Here is a 15,313-nt window from a genome sequence, read left to right on the forward strand (position 1 = left end):
TGGTGGGACTTGGGGGTGACGGTGATCCCCCCAGGCCAGAACTGCTGTGACAAGGGGGGGGACACAACACAGGGACTCGGGGAGGGGAGGATGCACAGTGGGTGCATTTGGGGGCCACCGAGGCAGATATCGGGATGGTGCCGTCCGCCACGTGGCAGGATCGGTCCCTCTTGGGGCAGTAGGGGGGTCCTTATTTGTGTCCCCCCGCCGGAGCTGGCAGAGTCTCTCCGGGTTCGCCCCACGCCCCGGGGGGGTCCTGTGTCGTGTGTCGTCCCCCCCCCCCCGGTGCCGCCCTCGTCCGCCTCCTCCTCTGTCCCGTCCCGCCCCCCCCACCCCCCCGCCGGAGCCGCCGCCCCGAGATGTGGGTCCTGCTGCTGCCCCTGGGGCTGGGCTCGGCCCTGCTGCCCCCCGGTGGGTCCCGCTCGGAGGGTCCGGGGGTGCTGGGGGGGCCCGAGGGGGCTGGAGGGGCCGGGGTCCGGGAGGCGCAGGCGGGCCGGGACGTGCCGGGGGTCCGGAGGGGTGCCGGGGGATGCCGGGGGGTGTTGGGGGGTCCGGGGTGTGCCGGGGGTCCGGAGGCGTGGGCGGGACGGGGGGTGCCGGGAGTCCAGGGGGTGCCGGGGGTCCGGGCGGTGCCGAGGGGTGTCGGGGCACCGGCAGCAGCGGGGGGCTGCGGGATTCGGCGGGGCTGGGGGCCGGGGGAAGAGATGTCCCCGTCCCTTCCCACGCCCGTGTCCCCGTCCCCATCCCGGTCCCTTCCCACGCCCGTGTCCCCGTCCCCATCCCGGTCCCTTCCCACGCCCGTGTCCCCGTCCCGGTCCCTGTCCCGGTCCCGTCCGCGAGCCGTGGCGGTAACGGCCCCGGGGGTCCCACAGCGGCGAGTCCCCGGCCCCCGCAGCAGGGTCCCCACGGCCACGGGACGGTGGCGGTCCTCGGGTCCCCCCTCTGGCCGCACCACGGGCGGGTGCCGGTGCCGCTGACACCCCCCCCTCCTTGTCCCCAGGCCCCCCGGCGCCGCCCCCCCGCCGCGGGGACACCCCCGAGGGCTGCCGGCCGTGCCGCAGCCCCCACCGGGGCCGGGCGCAGGCCAACGGCACGCTGGGCGCCGCCGTCACCCTGGGGTGCCCGGTGGCAGGAGCCCCCCTGGGCCGGCTGCTGGCCACGCACTGGCGCTTCGAGGGGGCGCCCGGGGGGGCCGGGGCCGCCGTCTGCAGCCGCCCCCGCGGCCGCCCCCGCTGCGACCCCCGGTACGGCGAGCGCGCCGAGCTGCCGGCGGCCGGGGGGGGCGCGGGGGGGGCTGGTGCTGCGGCGCCTGCGGGACGGGGACGCCGGGACCTACAGCTGCCTGCTGGTGGGCGAGCGGGACTGCGCCTGCGGCGAGGTGGAGCTGCGGCTGGGCGGCGGTGAGCCCCTCACCCTGGCGTCGGGGCGGGGGGGGCGCGGGGGGGAGCCCCTCACCCTGGCGTCGGGGCGGGGGGGGCGCGGGGGGAGCCCCTCACCCTGGCGTCGGGGCGGGGGGGGGGACGGGGGGAGCCCCTCACCCTGGCGTCGGGGCGGGGGGGGGCGCGGGGGGAGCCCCTCACCCTGGCGTCGGGGCGGGGGCTGGGCTCGGGGAGCCCCTCACCCTGGCGTCGGGGCGGGGGGGGGGGGACGGGAGGAGCCCTTCACCCTGACATCGGGGCGGGTGGGGGGGTGGGGAGCCCCTCACCTCGGCCTTGGGGTGGGGGGAGCCCCTCAGCCGGGCGGCGGGGCAGGGAGGCGGCGGGAGCCCCTCACCCCGGCCTCAGGGCAGGGGGGAGCCCCTTACCCTGGCATTGGGGATGGGGGGAGCCCCTCACCCTGCCCTCGGGGTGGGGGGGACAGTGGGAGCCCCTCATTCTGCCCTCAGGGCAGCGGGAGCCCCTTGCTCTGGTGTTGGGGATGGCGGGAGCCCCTCACCCACTCTCGGGGCGGTGGGAGCCCCTCACCCTGGTGTCAGCCCAGTGGCAACCCCCCCCCTTCCACAGGTGCCCGCTGCAGCCCCTCCTGCTCCGGGTCCCCCCCCCTCGGCGACTTTGGCCTCAGCCTCCTCCTGCTGCTGCCGCTGGCCCACAGCCTGTGAGCCGGGGGGCGCGTGTGCCTGTGCACACGTGTGTGCACGTGTGTGTGTGCCTGTGAGCCTGTGAGTGTGCATGTGAGCGTGCGGGGGTGGGTGAGGCTGCGGGGGTGCGCGCACAGGCACAGGCGTGAGTGTGTGTGTGCACACGCATGTGCGCAGGGACGTGCGTCTGTGTGTGCATGGGGTGTGTGTGCAAAGGGTGTGCACATGTGTGCAGGGGTGTGCACACACGTGTGGGGGGGTGTGCTGAGGGTTTGTGCCCGGGCCCATGTGACAGCGCGTGCACAGGACGCTGTGTGCAGCACGTGTGCCCCCCTGTGTGTGCCACCCAGACGGTGGCACCAGCGGACAGCCCCAGCTGGCACCTCCTTCGCCACCCCCCAGGACTGACACCCCCCAGGCCTCACACTCCCCAGTGTCCCCAGTGCCCCTGCCCTGGTGTCCCCAGTGTCCCCCATGTCCACAGTGTCCTTCTCCCTGGTGTCCCCCCCAACCCCAGTGTCCCCCATGTCCCCAGTGTCCCCATCCCTGCTCTCCCCAGTGTCTGCCATGTTCCCGATGTCCCCCATGTCTTTAGTGTCCTGTCCCCAGTGTCCCTGTCCCCTATCTCCCCAGTGTCCCCAGTGTCCTGTCCCCAGCACAGCCAGTGCTGCCCATGGTGTCCCCAGGCTGCTGGAGGAGACCCAGGGTGGGACCCCAGCTGTGCCTCTTGCCCCCCCGTGGTGCCACCCCGGGGGCTGACGCTGGCGGGGACAAACTTTTGCTGTGTCAGCACCTGGGTGGCAGCAGCACCCAGAGCTTTCCCTGCATTGTGTCCCCAACAATGGCAGTGCCACGTGCACCCGCGGCCTTGAACCCCCCCCCCCGCCCCCGAGGCCCCTGTCCCCACCCCAGAGGGACACAGGGACAGGAGGCCATGGGACACCCAGCTGGCGGGTGCTGAAGGCAGGTGAGTGGCCGGGGTGGGTGCCGGGGAGGGGGGGTGTATGTCCCCAGTGTCCCCACCCACCTCCCAGAGGTGCCACCCCTGGGTGTCCCCTGGAGAAGCCACCCGTGTCCCCCAAGGTGCCACCCCACGAGTGCTCTGATGTCCCCAGAGGTGCCATCCCCGGCTCCCCCCACATCCCCCAGAGATGTCCCCATGGGTGTCCCTTGCATCCCCTCGTGCTGCCGCCTCCGGGTCCCTTCATGTCCCCATGGGTGTCCCCTGCATCCCCTTGTGCTGCCATCCTCAGGTCCCCCCACACTCCCCAGACATGTCCCCATGGGTGTCCCCTGGTGCTGCCACCCCCAGGTTTCCCCATGTCTCCCACAGATGTCCCCACAATTGTCCCCTGTGCCCCCTGGTGCTGCCACCCCCAGGTCCCCCCACCTCCCTCAGACATATCCCCATGATTGTCCCCTGCATCCCCCGGTGCTGCCACCCCCGGGTCCCCCCCCCGAGGCGGCAGCAGTCCCCACAGCCCCTCCCCGGCACAGGGGGATGCCGGCGGGCGGGGGGCTGCTGTGTGGGGCCAGCGGTCTGGCCCTACTCCTGGCCGCCACCGCCACCCACTTCTGGCTGCAGCGCCGGGCGCCCGGTGGCACCGCCAGCCTCGGGCTGTGGCGCACCTGCCTCGGGGGGCACTGCCGCCCCCACCCCAGCACCCCAGGTAGGCACCGGCTGGGGTGAGCTGTGCCCGGTCTCTGTGGGGTGGGATGGGGGGGCATCAGTGTGCTGAGCTGTGCCCGGTCTCTGTGGTGTGGGATGGGGGGGCATCACTGTGCTGTGCCTGGTCTGTGTGGGGTGGGATGGGGGGGCATCACTGAGCTGTGCCCGGTCTGTGTGGGGTGAGTTGGGGGGGCATCAGTGTGCTGAGCTGTGCCCGGTCTCTGTGGGGTGGGATGGGGGGGGCATCAGTGTGCTGAGCTGTGCCCGGTCTCTGTGGGGTGGGATGGGGGGGCATCACTGTGCTGAGCTGTGCCCGGTCTCTGTGGGGTGGGATGGGGGGGCATCAGTGTGCTGAGCTGTGCCCGGTCTCTGTGGGGTGGGATGGGGGGGCATCACTGTGCTGAGCTGTGCCCGGTCTCTGTGGGGTGGGATGGGGAGGCATCAGTGTGCTGTGCCCGGTCTGTGTGGGGTGAGTTGGGGGGGCATCAGTGCGCTGAGCGGTGCCTGGTCTCTGTGGGGTGGGAGGAGGGGGAGGCATCGCTGCACTGTGCCCGGTCTGTGTGGGGTGGGATGGGGGGGGGCATCGCTGTGCTGAGCTGTGCCCGGTCTCTGCGGGCAGGGTGTGGGGCAGTGCATGCCCAGGGCCCTGTGTCCCCCAAGTGTCCCCAACACCTGTGTCCCCCCAGCCTTATGGGAAGCCACGCGGGTGCTGATGCTGCTCTCGGTGCTCACCGCCGCTGCCGGCCTCGCCTTGGGGCTCTCTGTTGTGGCCAGTGGTGCCCGGCGGGCGCGTGCCCGGGTGGCCGGTGTCACCCTGCTCCTGGCTGGTAAGTGGGGACAGGCTGGGGGGCAACGGGTTGAGGCACATGAGCCTCGGGGACTGTCCCCAGGGGAGTAACCGCTGCGCTGAGCTGTGCCCGGTCTCTGCCTGCCCGGCTGGGGCCTCGCAGGCTGGGCTGGCCCGTGCCACCGACCCGTCCCCTCTGCCCGCAGGTCTGCTGGCGCTGCTGGGGCTGGCGGTGTACACGGGGGGCACGCTGAGCCTCCTGGGGCCGACCCGTGCCGCCTGGCGCTTCTCCTGGTCCTACATCCTGGGCTGGGTCGCAGTCGTCCTCACCGGCTCAGCAGGTACCGGTGCCCGCCAGGCCTGGCCACCGCTGCGCTGAGCTGTGCCCGGTCTCTGCAGGGCTGGGCCGGGCCTGGCCACACACCACGGGCACCCCCGGGTCGGCGGCAGCAGGGGGGGCCCCCAGGCCCACACTGAGCTGCCCCACAGCCTTCTCTCCCCCCCCAGGGCTTTTCCACCTCTGTGCTGCTGCCAAGGACCCGTCTCCAGAGAGCTCCGAAGCGGCGGGTGCCTGAGGGCACCTGGGGGGGCCCCGCTGCCACCCCCCCTCCTCCCCGCAGGAGCCGGGTCGGGGCACGCCGGGGTGCGGGGCACTGCTGTGCTGAGTTGTGTCGGGTCTCTGCAGGGCTGAGCTCCCCCTGCTCTCCTGCCCCCACCCGTTTTGTCCCCTTTACTACCCCCTGAATCCTGCTGTGCCAATAAACTGCCATGCCCCCCCTCGCGGGATGCCCTGTGGGATTTGGGGACCCCAGATTTTTCGGGGGGGGGGGGGGGGTCGGTGCCAGCTCCCAGCTGCCTCCAGCTCAGGGTTTGGGGGGAAACAGGAATGCTTGTGGGGTCTCATCCTGGGGGGGGGTGTCAGAGTAGGAGGGGTCTAGGGGTTAATGGGAGACCGCGAGGGGCATGAGGGTGACGGGGAGGCACGGGGGCGGGGGATGGCAGTCACCGGGAGCCACCCGGGAGCCGCTGCCCGACGCGGGGCGGGGGGTGTGCCCCACCGCTGACATCGCCACTTTAAGGCCGCGCCCTCGGCCCCGCCCCTGCCCCGACCTGCCGGACCGGTCCGCCCCGCCCGGCCCCGCCCCGCCCGCCCCCGGCCCCGCCCCGCCCCGTGTTGGCTCGGAGCGGTGCAACACCGGCCCCTCCGCCGTGCTCGGCCCGGAGCCGCCCGGTTCGGCCCGGTTCGGCCCGGAGCGGCCCGGTGCAGCCCGGCAAAGTTCTGCCCGGTCCGGCCCGGTGCAGCCCGGTTCCGCCCGGTCCGGCCCGGTGCAGCCCGGTTCGGCACGGATGGTGCTGGCCGGGGGCCGAGCAGCGCCGTGACCCGCAGGTGTCCGCATGGCCCCCCCGCGGGATGCGGCCCGGGACGCCCTTCCTCCTCCTCTTCCTTCTCCTCCTCGCTACCGGTAAGGCACGGCCGGCACCGGGCAGGGGCCGGGCGGACCGGGGCGGGGGGGAGCAGGACCGCGGGGTGGGGAACCGGCCCCAGCTGCTCCGGGCTGGGGGGGGGGGGGCGGCGGCGGTCGGGGGCACCGGCAGCCCCGGGGCGGGGGGAGCGGGCAGGGCCGGCGGGACGCACACGCGTGTGCACTGGTGGAGCGGGGGCAGTGTGTGTGTGTGTGCGCACACGCGTGTGTGTACGTGTGTGCTTTCGCGTGTGCACCTGTGGCTCCGCGCACCTGTGTCTGCGCGTCCGTGTGCCCGGCCGGGGTCGCGCCGTGCCGGGGGTTGCGCCGTGGGCGCCGCACACGCGTGTGCGTGCACCCTTGTGCGTGTCCGTGTGCGCGCACCTCTATGTCCGCGTGTCCCCCCCCACGGGGAAGCTAGGCGGGGGACCCTTCTGGGGACACGCGACACGCACACACGACACCGTGGGAACTCGGTACAGCCCACTGGGGACAGTGCGGGGACACCGGGCTGCCTGGGGGGGTCCGCGCTCCCTCCCACGCTTTGGGGGGTGGGCTAGCACCCCCCCACCGAGCTGTGCCGCGCTGGGTGCCGCACCCAAGGGGGCGGGGGGGGGGGTTCAGCTGCCTGCCTCAGCCCCGGTGCCGTGCCTCAGTTTCCCCAGTGGTGCAGGAGCCGTGGGAACGGGCTGGGTGACGTCACCGCAGGAGGTGCTGCCGCCCCCCCCCCCCCCCCGGGGGGGTCGGGGGCACGGAGCAGCATCGTGCCCATCGCTGGGTGTCAGGCTTATGGCCCCCCGGGTGTGTGTGCGTGCACACGCGTGTGCACTGCGCATGGGGCAAGGACGCGCGTGTGACCCCTTTGCGGGGGGGGAGGTGTGTGTCCGTGCATGCGCGTGTCCTGGGGGGGGCTGCACACGCGCGCGTGCGTTCACGAGGGGCACAAGCGTGCACACTCGTGTGTGTGTGCGCGCGCACAGCCGCAGGTGCCAAGGGGCGACGCGGGGCCGCGCACACGCGTGGGCGTGTAGCCCCCGGGACCCCCGCCCCCGGGGACCCCTGCCTCCCCGATGCTGATCCCGCGGGCGCGAGCCCGGCCGGGGCGTGGGGGCCGCGGGATCCGGTTGAGCCGGTTCCCGGCTCCGTTCCCACGCGCTCGGCCCGGTTGGGCGGGGACGCCCCGCGGCGGGGGCCACCCGCCAGCCCCGACGGCAACGGCCCCCACCCCGCCGGGACCCCCGGCCCCCCGTCGCCACGCAGAGGGAAACTGAGGCAGGGCGGGAGCAGCACAGCTCTGACTCACGGGCCGGGCAGCGCCGCAATTATTTAATTAATCCGGCGACTAATCGGGGGGGGGAGTGGGGTGGTGGTATGTAATTAGGCCGGGCACGGCGGGGGGCTCGGCGGGGAGGCCCCGGGGCCGGCGGGGGCGGGAGCCCTCCGCAAGCCGCGGCAGCGCCCGGCATCCGCGCCAGCCGGTTGTTCTGGCCGCGCCGGCCCAGCCGCTTCCCCCGGCGTCGCCGAGCGGCTGGGTGGGCCCAGCCCCGCCCCGACACCCGCCACCTTGCACGCGCGGCCAGCATGCGGGAGCGCGCCCGGGAACGTGTGAGCGCGTCAGAGCGAGCATGAGCTGCCCCGAGTGTGTCTGGGTGTGTGCAAGCGTGCACAAGTGTGCCCGAGCACAGGTGAGTGTGGGGTCGATGTGCCTGAGTGAGTGTAAGAGCATGCACAAGCGTGTGTGGATGTTAGCGTGTGTGTGTGAGCATGCACAAGTGCGCACGTATGCCTGCAAGTGTGTCTGAGTGTGCCCGTGTGAGCATGCCCAAGTGTGTGTGAGCGTGTCTCTGCTGGCACAAGGATGCCCCATCATACATGAGCATGTTTAAGCATGCCTGAGCGTGCAGGAGTGTGCACAACTGTGTCCAGGGATGTGCAAGTGTGCCCAAGCATGATGGGCATGCGTGAGCACACCCAAGCATGCATGGGTGCTTATGGGCACACGAGTGTGTGTGAGCACGTCCAAGCACACGTGAATGCATCCAAAGGTGTACACGCATGCATAAGAGTGTACGAGTGTGCTTTGGCAGGCAGGAGCGTGCTCAAGTGTGCATGAGCATGCCTGTAAATGTGCAAGCTTGCCTAAGCAGACATGAGCACATGTGACCATGCCCAAGTGTGCCAGAGTGTGCCCAGGTGTGTGTGAGCACGCATAAATGTGCTGAAGCGTGTGTGAGCTCATCCAGGTGCGCATGAGTGTGCGGAAGCTTGCCTGAGTGTGCATGAGCATGTGCAACACACCCAAGTGCACCCAGGTGTGCATCAGCATGTATATGAGGATGTCAGAGCGCACGAGTGCGCACGAGTGTGCAGGTGCACCCAAGCTTATATGAGCGTGCCCAAGCGTATGCGACTGTACCTGAGTGTGTGAGTGTACTCAGGCATGCAGGCACAAGTGCCCCCAAGTGTATGTGAGAGCACCTGGAGAAACACACGGACATGTGGAAGCACAAGGGTACGCGTGCCGGAGTGTGCGCGAGTGTGCCCAAGCATGCCTGTGTGCATGTCAGTCCGCCCAAGTGTGTGCAAGCGCAAGCGTGCGTAAGTGGGGTTAAGGGTACCCAAGCTTGTGTGAGTGTGCCTGAAGAAACGTGTGGGTATGTGCAAGCACAAGCATGTTCTGAGTGTGCCAACGTGTGCACAAGCATCCCCAAGCATGGCTGGATGTATACGAGTGCACTCAAGCACATGCGAGTGTGCGCAAGCCTGCCCAAGTGTGGACGTGTGCAAGCACAAGCGTGCCGGAGTGTTCCTGCATGGATGTCGGTGCCAGCACAGGTGTGCACAAGCGTGCCTGAGTGTTCTTGCACGGATGTGAGCGCAAGCCCAAGCGCGTGCCCAAGTGTTCCTGCGTGGATGTGAGTGCCAGCACAAGTGTGTGCCAGCGCGAGTGTGCCCGGGGAGCGCGCGGCGGCGGCACAAGTGTGCCGAGCGAGCGCACGGTGCCAACCTGGGTGCCCGCAGGCTGCCGCTCCGGGGTGGTGGAGGTGGAGCGCAGCGTGACGGCGGTGCTGGGCCAGGACGTGGTGCTGCCGTGCCGGTACCGGGCGCAGGAGCAGGAGCAGGTGGTGCAGGTGACCTGGCTGAAGCGGGGCCCGACGGGGGAGGGCGCCGAGGTGGCCGTGCTCAACCAGCAGCACGGGGAGCACGTGCTGGAGCCCTACGCTGGGCGGGTGCTGCGGCGGGCGGGCGGCGCGCTGGAGGACGGTGCCATCATCCTGAGGAACGCTGTGCAGGGGGACGAGGGCGATTACGAGTGTCACCTCATCACCTTCCCCCTGGGCAACTTTGAGGGGCGGCTCACCCTCAAGGTGCTGGGTGAGTGCCCGGGGAGGGGGTGGTGGGCAAGGGGCAGCAGGCATGGGGCGGGGGGTGATGAGGATGGGATGGTGGTTGTAGGGCAGCAGACAGATGGTGATGGGCACGGGTGGTGGGCAAGGGGCAGCAGGCACAGGGTGATGGGTGGTGGGCCGTAGTGGTGTGGTGGGCAAGGGGCGGTTGGCATGGGTGATGGGTGCAGGGTGGTGGGCATGGGGCGATGGGCTGGTGGGCAAGGGGAGCTGGGTATGGGGCGGTGGGCGATGGGCACAGGGCGGTGGGCAAGGGGCAGCAGGCATGGGACGGTGGGTGGTGGGCATGGGGTGATGGGGCAGTGGGCAAGCGGTGATCGGCACGGGGTGTGGGTGATGGGCGTGGGGCAGCGGGATGGCGGTACAGAGCGGTGGGGTGATGGCGGTGGGGCAGTGAGCAATGCCTGACGGGCACGGCGGGTCTGCAGTACCAGGCGCCCATCGGCTGTGCGGGGGATGGGTTTCGGGCTCTGGCGTCACCAGTGCGGGTCTGACGCCGGTGCCGCCTGCAGTGCCTCCGCTGCCCATCCTGAACCCGGGGCCACCACTGGAGGAGGGGCAGGGCCGGATGCTGGCGGCCTCGTGCACGGCGGAGGGCAACCCAGTGCCGTCGGTGCGCTGGGAGACGGAGGTGCGGGGCACCAACGCCACGCGCCGCTCGGCGCACGCCCGCTCCGCCTCCGTCACCAGCGAGTTCTTCCTGGTGCCCGGGCGCAGCATGAATGGCAAGAGCCTGACCTGCGTGGTGGCCCACCCCGGGCTGCGCCACGAGAAGAGGATCACCCACCTCCTCAGCGTCGCCTGTGCGGCACCGCGGCACGGGGGGTGTCGAGGGATGCGGGGGGCACTGGGGACATGGAGGGCACTGGGGACACCATGGGCACTGGGGACATGGGCAGCGTTAAAGGATGTGGAGGACATGGGGGATGCAGTGGGCGTTGGGGACATGATGGGCGTGGGGGGCATTGAGGGAAATGGGGGGCGCGGGGAGAGGTGAAGGATGTGGGTGTGTTGGGGACATGGAGAGCGTGCGGAAGGTTGGGGGACACGGGGCATTGGGGACAATGGGCATGGGGGACACTGAGGGATGTGGAAGACATGGGGGGCATTGGAGACGTGGAGATCGTGGGGACACTGGGGACAGGGAGGGCTTTGAAGGTCACATTGGGCCTCGGGGAGGTGGAGGGTGTTGGGGACACGAAGAACATGGGGAGTGGGGACTGTGGGTGGCGTGGGGACATGGAGGGCAGTGGGGCACGTTGCATGGAGGACTTTAGGGACACTGGGGAGATGAAAGGCACGGGGAGCGCGCTGAGGCCATGGGAGCTGTCCCTGCTTGCCCCCTCACTGTCCCCTTGTCCCCAGACCTGTCGGACGCCTCTGTGCTGGGGCACACGGAGGAGTGGCAGGAGGGCATGGAGGGGGCCACGCTGACCTGCCTGGGGGATGGCAACCCCCCGCCCACCTACAACTGGACACGGTGAGGACACCAGCCCTGCTGTCCCTGCTGTGCACTTGGTGGTGTCCCTGCCGTGTCCCCGTGTGCCTCTATCCCTGCCAGGCATCCAGAGCATGTTCATGTCCCTCCTGTGTCCCCTGCCCGTGTCCCTGCTGTGTCCCCCCTGTCCATGCTGGTGTGTCCCCTGCCATGTTCCCTGCCTGTGCCCCTGTCCTGGCCACATCCCATGTCCCTGCTGTGTCCCCCCTGCCCACGCTAGTGTCCCCTGCCATGTTCCTTGCCTGTGCCCCTGTCCTGGCCACATCCCATGTCCCTGCTGTGTCCCCCTGCCCACGCTAGTGTCCCCTGCCATGTTCCCTGCCTGTGCCCCTGTCCTGGCCACGTCTCATGTCCCTGCTGTGTCCCCCCTGCCCATGCTGGTGTGTCCCCTGCCATGTTCCCTGCCTGTGCCCCTGTCCTGGCCACGTCCCATGTCCCTGCTGTGTCCCCCCTGCCCACGCTAGTGTCCCCTGCCATGTTCCCTGCCTGTGCCCCTGTCCTGGCCACATCCCATGTCCCTGCTGTGTCCCCCCTGCCCGCACTAGTGTCCCCTGCCATGTTCCCTGCCTGTGCCCCTGTCCTGGCCACATCCCATGTCCCTGCTGTGTCCCCCCTGCCCACGCTAGTGTCCCCTGCCATGTTCCCTGCCTGTGCCCCTGTCCTGGCCACGTCCCATGTCCCTGCTGTGTCCCCCCTGCCCACGCTAGTGTCCCCTGCCATGTTCCCTGCCTGTGCCTCTGTCCTGGCCACGTCCCATGTCCCTGCTGTGTCCCCCCTGCCCACGCTAGTGTCCCCTGCCATGTTCCCTGCCTGTGCCTCTGTCCTGGCCACGTCCCATGTCCCTGCTGTGTCCCCCCTGCCTGTGCTCGTGTCCCTGCCATGTTGCCCCGTGCCCGTGTCCCTGCCGTGCCCCCCCGCCACGTCCCCGCCCGTGTCCCTGCCCAGGCGTGCCTGTGCCGAGGGCCGCGGCGGCGGCGAGCGCGGCAGGTGGTGCCGTGCCCGGGCAGGCCCTGCCAGGGCCGGGGCAGGGCGTCAGCCGTGGGAACTGGCAGCCCCGGCTTTGATGGCGGCGGCGCTGCTGCCGCCCGCCCGGGCATGCCGGGGGCTGATGGTGCTGTCGCGCCGCAGGCTGAGCGCCCCGCTGCCCGCCGGCGTGCGGGTGAAGGGGGACACCCTCGTCTTCCAGCGGCCCCTCGCTGCCGCTGACGCTGGGGATTACGTCTGCCGCGTCTCCAACCGTGTGGCCACCAAGGAGGCGCGAGCCAACGTCAGCATCAAGAGCAGGGTGGCAGGTGGGCACTTGGGGGGCGCTGGGGTGGGTGCACTGGTGGCGAGTGGGCATTGGGGTGGGGGTCCCAGGGTGGTGCCGGTGGGAGCCTGGGGGGTGGGGGGTGCTGTTTGGTGCAGCTTGCGCCAATCTGTCCATCCCAGGGCTCTCTTCCACCTGCCTGCCCTTCCTGCCACCCTGCTCCCGTCTGTCCGTGTCCGTCTGTCCCCCCCAGGTTCTTCCTACACCCATCCATTCAGCTGTCCTTCCCCAGGTGCTCCTCTGCCTCTTCACCCATTTGTCCGTCTGACTGTCTGCCTGCCCACCCATCCTTCTGCCTGTTCTCTTGGCCGTCCAGCCGCGCACCCACCCCACCCACTCTGCCCACCCAGCTCTCCCTCCATTTCTTCATCCATCCGCTCACCTGCCCACCTGTCTGTCCATCCACCCATCCCTCCTCCCCCTTTCGTGTCTCATTCTCCATTTGTTCATCCACTGTGTGCCCGTCCATACACTCATCTGTCCCCTCAGCCACCCGTCTGTCTACTCATCCGTCTACTCATCCACCCACCCATTTACTCATCCGTCTACTCATCCATCCATGTACCTATCCATCTGCCCATCCATCCCTCTGGCACCTCCGTCCATCCATCTTTCCACCCATTGTTCATCTAACCACCCATCCACCATGGACCCATCCGTCCATCCACATACTCGTGCATTTACCCACCCATCCACATACTCCTATTTCCGTCTATCCACCCCCATCTTCTTGTCCCCCCCCCCCATGCCTTCCCACCCCACGGGTGTCCCCGCAGACAACGAGGTGCGCAGGGTGGACCTGGTCTCAGCCTCGGTGGTGGTGGTGGGCGTCATCGCCGCTGTCCTGCTCTGCGTCCTCGTCGTTGTCGTTGTTGTCATGACCCTCTACCACAAGCGCAAGACCAAGCGCATCTCCGAGAAGTAGTAAGAGGCAGGGAGAGGGGCAGGGGGTGGGGGGGGACATGGGGGACCTGTGCTGAGCGTGTCCCTCACCGTGTCCCCAGCGAGGAGGAGCTGACGCTCACCCGGGAGAATTCCATCCGCCGCCTGCACTCCAGCCACAGCACCGACACACGCACCCAGGTGGGGTGCCCAAGGGAGGGGGTCTTGGGGTGTCCTGGGTGGTGGGGTGCCCAAGGTGGTAGGTCTTGGCGTGCCCTGGGTCTTGGGGTGCCTGGGGTGAAGGGTGCTGGAATGCCCCAGGTGCCGGGTGTTGGGGTGCCCTGGTGCTGGGAGTAGGGGTGTTGCAGGAGGACGGGGGGGTGGGAGGCGCGGGGGCCAGGCTGTGGGGGGCTGTGTCTCACGGGGCTGTTTCAGCTGGAGGAGACGCTGCAGCTGCGTGCGGAGAGCCGGCAAGGCAGCCTGCGTGGGGACAGCCTGCGCGGCACCAGCATCTGCTCCGCCATGGTGAGTGCCGCAGGGGGGTGGGGGTCCAGCTCAGCCCCACACCCAGCCCAGGGCTGTGGCTCCCGGCGTGTCCCCTCCGCTGCTGGCATGCTCCCGACGCACCCCCGTGCTGGGTGTGTGAAGCCCCCCCGCCTGCAGGCACCGTTGCATGCCCGTGCGCTGAGCCCTCGTGCACCTCCTTATGCCCCACGGCAGCGCTCCGTCCCCCTGAGGGTCCCTGGGGGGTTCGTTCCTCCGCAGTGACGCCTGTCCCTTGTCCCTGCAGAGCGAAGAGCCCGAAGGGCGCAGCTACTCGACGCTCTCGACGGTGCGGGAGATCGAGACGCAGACAGAGGTGCCGGCAGCACCGCTGCTGCCCACCCTGGCAGGGAAGGAGCCGAAGGAGGAGGAGGAGGATGGTGGCGGCGGTGGGGGGGACGACCCCATCAAGCAGGCCATGACCCACTTCGTGCAGGAGAACGGGATGCTGCAGGCCAAGCCCACCACCAACGGCATCTACATCAACGGCCGCGGGCACCTGGTGTGAGCCGGGCAGGGCCGGGGGGGACACCCAAGGGACCCCCGTTCCCCCCTGTGGCTCCCCCGGCTCTGCCTGCCCACCGGGCTGGCTCCGGTCCCCGAGTGTCACCCTGCTGCTGGCACGGGGTCAGGGACCTGCACCGTGCCCCAGGACAGGGCTCCGGTCCCCGAGCGTCACCCTGCTGCTGGCACGGGGTCGGGGACATGCACCGTGCCCCAGGATGGCTCCAGTCCCCGAGCGTCACCCTGCTGCTGGCACAGGGTTGGGGACATGCACGTGTCACCTTGCTGCTGACGTGGGATTAGGGACATGCACCGTGCCCCAGGGCGGGGCTCCAGTCCCCAGGTGTCACCCTGCTGCTGGCACAAAAGTGGGGACGTTCACTGGTGGCTGGCCAGAGGAGGTGGCGGCAGCATCCAGGACCCACGGGTGTGGGGACACCCCGAGGACAGGAGAGGGGCAGGAGCCCCCCGGCTGGGATCGTTCGGACTCTGGGTCGGCTCCTTCCTGCGCGGTGCTGGGGACACGCGGCTGTCCCCGGCTCAGGATGTGGTTTGCCGGTGGCACTTGGGACGCTTGTGTCCCCTCTCCCCACCCCCCGGCCCTGAAACCCCCCCCAAAACCCCCATCGTTGTCCCCCACGCTGCTGAGGGGACCCCCCCTGGGGCCGGGGCCCCCAGGCGTGGGGCTGGCAGTGGGGGTCCCCGGGGGTGCTGCAACCGACGTGTACATACCTGTATAGGACAGGGGGCCCCCCCACCCCCCCGCTGCTGCCTGGCCGCGCTTGTAAATAAACCCCCGCGCGGGACCCTGGGGCCCTGTGTCGAGTGCGTCTGGTCTCAGCCGGGGGCACGGGGGCTGGTGCACGCTGCAGGCACGCGCGTGTGCAAGGACAGCCACACCGGGGCACTCCACCCGTGTACCCGACGGGCGCGTGGCTGAGCCATGTGCGAGTGCCTGCACAAGCGTGTCGGCGTGCGCACAGCCTCATGTGAGCGTGCCTGAGCAAGCGCACACGAGCGTGCCCCGGCTCGCACAAGCGTGCGGAAGCGCACAGGAGCGTGCCCCGGCTCGCACAAGCGTGCGGAAGCGCACACGAGCGTGCCCCGGCTCGCACAAGCGTGCGGAAGCGCACACGAGCGTGCCCCGGCTTGCACAAGCGTGCGGAAGCGCGCA

The 15,313-nt window shown here is 70.2% G+C and overlaps 2 protein-coding genes across 3 annotated transcripts; both read left to right on the forward strand.

Annotated features, from left to right (window-relative positions):
• The first annotated feature begins 341 nt into the window (after positions 1–341).
• LOC121099630 (lens fiber membrane intrinsic protein-like) lies at positions 342–5,299 on the forward strand. 2 transcript variants are annotated; one of them, XM_040618832.1, is made up of 6 exons: positions 342–411; positions 1,001–1,400; positions 2,004–3,747; positions 4,433–4,573; positions 4,740–4,874; positions 5,041–5,299. In XM_040618832.1, the coding sequence occupies exons 3-6, from the start codon at positions 3,183–3,185 to the stop codon at positions 5,106–5,108; spliced, it is 909 nt and encodes a 302-aa protein (XP_040474766.1). In that variant the 5' UTR covers positions 342–411; positions 1,001–1,400; positions 2,004–3,182; the 3' UTR covers positions 5,109–5,299. The 2 variants fall into 2 exon arrangements, with proteins under 2 accessions (XP_040474766.1, XP_040474767.1); XM_040618833.1 differs by lacking the exon at positions 342–411 and having other exon boundaries at positions 895–1,400.
• Positions 5,300–5,755: 456 nt separating this feature from the next.
• On the forward strand, positions 5,756–14,952 carry NECTIN4 (nectin cell adhesion molecule 4). The gene is made up of 9 exons (XM_040618643.1): positions 5,756–5,996; positions 9,018–9,371; positions 9,916–10,206; positions 10,769–10,883; positions 12,030–12,193; positions 12,987–13,134; positions 13,215–13,293; positions 13,528–13,617; positions 13,883–14,952. The coding sequence occupies exons 1-9, from the start codon at positions 5,945–5,947 to the stop codon at positions 14,141–14,143; spliced, it is 1,554 nt and encodes a 517-aa protein (XP_040474577.1). The 5' UTR covers positions 5,756–5,944; the 3' UTR covers positions 14,144–14,952.
• Positions 14,953–15,313: the final 361 nt, after the last annotated feature.

This window comes from Falco naumanni, chromosome 20, assembly GCF_017639655.2.
Source record: "Falco naumanni isolate bFalNau1 chromosome 20, bFalNau1.pat, whole genome shotgun sequence".
Classification (NCBI taxonomy): domain Eukaryota; kingdom Metazoa; phylum Chordata; class Aves; order Falconiformes; family Falconidae; genus Falco; species Falco naumanni.